The sequence below is a fragment of the Tupaia chinensis genome, unplaced genomic scaffold (assembly GCF_000334495.1).
Source record: "Tupaia chinensis unplaced genomic scaffold, TupChi_1.0 Scaffold144171_1, whole genome shotgun sequence".
In the NCBI taxonomy this organism is placed as follows: domain Eukaryota; kingdom Metazoa; phylum Chordata; class Mammalia; order Scandentia; family Tupaiidae; genus Tupaia; species Tupaia belangeri.
In genome coordinates this window covers 94,772-98,619 of record NW_006204027.1, presented here as the reverse complement: position 1 = coordinate 98,619, position 3,848 = coordinate 94,772, and the positions used below count along the sequence as shown (strand labels likewise).

Sequence of the window (3,848 nt, the reverse complement as noted above, 5' to 3'; positions counted from 1 at the left end):
GTTTACACCATGGCAGCGGGGGCCCAGGGCCTGCGTGGGGCTCCAGGCAGGCCTATCAGAGACCGGGTGGGAGATGGAACCAACCGAGAGGCTTCTCAGAGCTGTCCCTTTCCACCTGAGCCAGGAGCCAGTCTCAAGGGTGGCAGCCTGGGGGCCAGAGCCCTAGGCGAGGCGCCTTCCGCTCCCCCCACCCCCACCATCCCTCCGTGGCTTCTCAACCTTTCAGACAGTCCTAGAAAGCAGGACGAGGGCTGGGAAAAGGGAGGGAAGCCAGGCAGGGAGGGACAGGCTGTGAGAGGGAGAGAAGGGGAGACTGAAGCAGAGGTGGGGAGACGGGATAGGTAGAGAGAGCACGCGTGAAGGGCAGAGCAGGAGAAACTGGGGCTGGGAGGGGGGAGTGGCAGAGAAGACATGAAGAGGGGGAGGGGAGACTGAATGGCAGGGAAAGGACTGTGGGAGCAGCGAGCAGTGGGGGAGCACTCTGGGACCCCCAACTGGAGGACAATGTTGGAGCCCAGGAACGGGGCATAGGACCCCCGACGTGGAGATACCAGGCTCTCTGACAGGAGTTGGGGACCATGCCCCTGCTCCTCGGCCCACCTCACCAGCAACTCCCCTGGCTGCCAGGAAACCAGTCTTCCCTCCATCTCGGCCTCCCTCCCTCCCTGCCTGCCTCCCTCCCTCCCTCCCTCGGGGCAGGCAGGCTGCTTCCCAGCCAAATCCAAAGCCTTCATCTCCGCTTTTCAGAGCTTGGAATGAAAGAAGGGGAAGCGAGTGCAGCCCTCAAACCCGCTGACGGCCAGATTTTTATTATCTTTGCTCGAATGGGCCCTAGGAAGCCAACGAGGGATTCTTCAAAGAGCGTCTGTCTGAGTGCCACATTGAAGCGTGCACCTGCACTGGCCCACCCACGGAAGGCAGCCGGGTTTGGGGGGCACAGCCTGTCCCCTCCATCCCACCAATCCTAGAGACTGGAGCCCAGGGTGCCAGGAGCCTCGCCTTCAGCACCTCATGCCCAGGCAGGGGCCACCAGGTCAGGGAGCCAAGCCCAAAGGCCAGTCTCAGGCCCACTGGGCCTCTAAGGCAGTCTCTGTCCCTCTCTGGGCCTTGAGGACACAGCGAAGGAAGAAATCAAACCTCCTTGCCAGGACTTGGAGGAGGTAAGTGCCTGGGATTCCTCGAAAGAGAAAGAGAAGCTTTCATGACAAAGCCCTAGATCCCCTGAACTCTCTCCCTAACCGGCCCCCTTGATGGGCTCCTGGGCCTCTTTGCAGGATCCTTCCCACGCACAGGCAGCTGCCTCTTCACGTGCCCCAGGCCCGCTACTCAAGGCGAGACCCCTCGAACTGTTATTCTTCAAGCCCCAATCACAGGTCCCTCTGTTCGATCCTCAACCCTCTCTCTTCTTCCCTCAAGACCTAACCTTGGGTAGGGATCAGGTGCTAAACTGACCAGGTACTTCAAAGAGCCCACTCCCCATCCCCCACACACACACCCCTCAAGCACTTCCAGGGCTGGGGTTTCAACAGAAAATGCCAAGGTTGGCACTGGGCAGACAGCAGTTGTGCCACCCCTGCCCCCCAGCTCTGACCACACTATTAAGATCGATGCCCACAGCCAAAGAAGGAATCAATGGTTCTAATTAAACCCTTTTTCCAGGGTGGGGCCCTGGCCGGAGACAGAGAGAAAATGAGAGCGAGAAAGAGAGAGCACATCTGAGATGCCCTGCAACCCAGTGGCCACCCCAGCTCAGTACCCCGTACATCTTTAAGAAGCCTGGAGCTGGCAGGAACAGGCCACGGAGACCCCCAGACCCTCTGTATTAAGCAAGGAGGCACGTAGAGGGGCAGGGCGAAAGCCTGGGGTGGGAGAAAGCCTTCAATGGGGGATATTCTAGGGACCTGCCCTGGTGGGGCGCCCCTCTCCATCCAGCCCTGCCTGAGGACCATCTCCTCATCCCCATAGATCTCCAGAGCACCGACAGTGGGAGCGGACGGGGACCTGCCCCTCCAGCCCAGCTCCGAGGGTCATCACGCAGAACCAGCCACCATGGAAAGGACGGAAGGAGCAGGGCTTGTTGTGGGGGGAGCACTGGACAAAGATCCTCTTGTCCCAAGGCAGGGTGGCAGGACGCCAGGACAAAGCCTTTGCACTTGCTGCCAACGGTGCCTGGGTGCCAGGCAGTCTGGGTGGGGAGCTGGGGGGATCTTATTCTTGAAGACCCCTTCAGTTATGCCCAGAGCCCTAACCCCCACCCCTCCCTGCTACCCCCAGGCCACCAGCTAAGTCTCTGCCCCAACAAGTCTCAGCTGGCCTGAAGCACTCGCTGTGTCCTGTGTGACTGCTGGTCCCTGACACTTGTCCGGCATGGCCTCAGCACCAACCAGAACCAGCAAGACCCCTCGCACATTCTCCATTACTGCCCCTGCGCTCTCTCTCTCACATACACACATGCACACACATGCACAAACACACATGCAGATACGCCAGAAACTGTCACCAACACAGCTGCCACCAGTGATGACAGAGCCTCACATTTTCAGAGTGACAGTCTCCATCAAATGCATCCTCAGTTCTTTAAGGCTGGAAAGAGGGGTAGGGAGGGAAGTGGGAGAAACTGAGGCACGGAGTTGGACACTATAGCAATTGGCTCAAGGTCACTCAGACCAAGATACCCAACTTGGGAGAAGGAATCCCAACCCCCCCACACACAAAGCGCTCAAACCCCGCCCAGAGGAACATTCAGCCCCACTACCCTGGAGGTCTGTTCAGCTTCCCCCACTCCCAGCCCTCATCTGTTCCCTCTTCCCCCAAACAGGCAGTAGCTCCTACACCTTCTTTTGGAAGACTTCAGCCAGAAACTCCCAGCTCTAGGGAAGCCACTTCCCTCAAAGTTGGGGTCTGCAGGATCTCGCGGTCCCACAGTGTTTGAGGAGAGAGGTTGGGAAAGACTGGTCCAGAATCCTTCCCTCGCACACATCCCTGATGCCGCTCACCTGCCTCCCCTCGGCCCCCGGGGTCCTTCGATCCAGCCTCCTCCCTGGGTGAGCGGGTGCTGCCCTCCGCCGTCCGCTCCCACCAGGCCAGGGCAAAGCGCCGGAGGCACTGCCAGGGCTGCATGGGGAGGCGTGGGGCGGGGGGCGCGCACTAACAGCGCCACTCGCCCGCCGGGCCCTGCCAGCCAGCCGAGCTGCGGAGGCACCCGGCAGGCCCCCTCTGCTTCCACCAGCATCCTGCTGCCCCCACCGACAGGACTCGGGAGCTGGCCGGGAAGCTTCTGACGTAGCAGGGGGGTGCGTGGGAGGGGAGGGGGGGCACAGCGCGTCCCGTCTCCAGCCCCGCCCCTGCCCCTCAGCCTCCTGCAGTCCCTATCCCCTCACTCACCCGGGATGCCCTCCCCAGCTGGGGGCGCCCTCCCCTACCCTCTGGCCTCTGCAGGGGGAAGGCTTAAGATCAAGTAGCCCCTCCCTCAGCCACTCCCTCCTGTGGGCCCTCCCTACTCGCCAGCCGAGCGGGGAGCAGGTCCCCAGTTTCAGCAACTGCTGCTGAGGCTGAGGTCTCCAGGGCTAGGGCCTCGAGGTGCAGGGGGGTGGGGTGTGAAACAGGCTTGTATCCTGGCAACACTGCCAACCCCAGAATGCACTTATCCCCTTCCTTCCCTGGGGGGCTGGCGCGAACGGCCCACCGCCACCATCCCAGCGCGTGCACCCCATTCTGGGAACTGGAGGAGAGAGGCCTTTGATGCCCCCCTCACTTCTCTGTCCCCTCCCCCAGCATCCTCCTCTTCCTCCACCTCTTCTGGACCACTCCCCTCCCCCCACTCTCCTCGCCATCCAACCCCCTTCTTC

At 61.4% G+C, this 3,848-nt stretch overlaps 1 protein-coding gene across 1 annotated transcript in view; it reads right to left on the bottom strand.

Annotated features, from left to right (window-relative positions):
- SRCIN1 (SRC kinase signaling inhibitor 1) overlaps positions 1-3,132 on the bottom strand; it is an 81,659-nt gene extending 78,527 nt beyond the window's left edge. Inside the window, 1 exon segment of the mRNA XM_006166121.3 lies at positions 2,997-3,132. Coding sequence (XP_006166183.2) covers positions 2,997-3,120 — 124 coding nt within the window. The 5' untranslated portion in view covers positions 3,121-3,132.
- Positions 3,133-3,848: the final 716 nt, after the last annotated feature.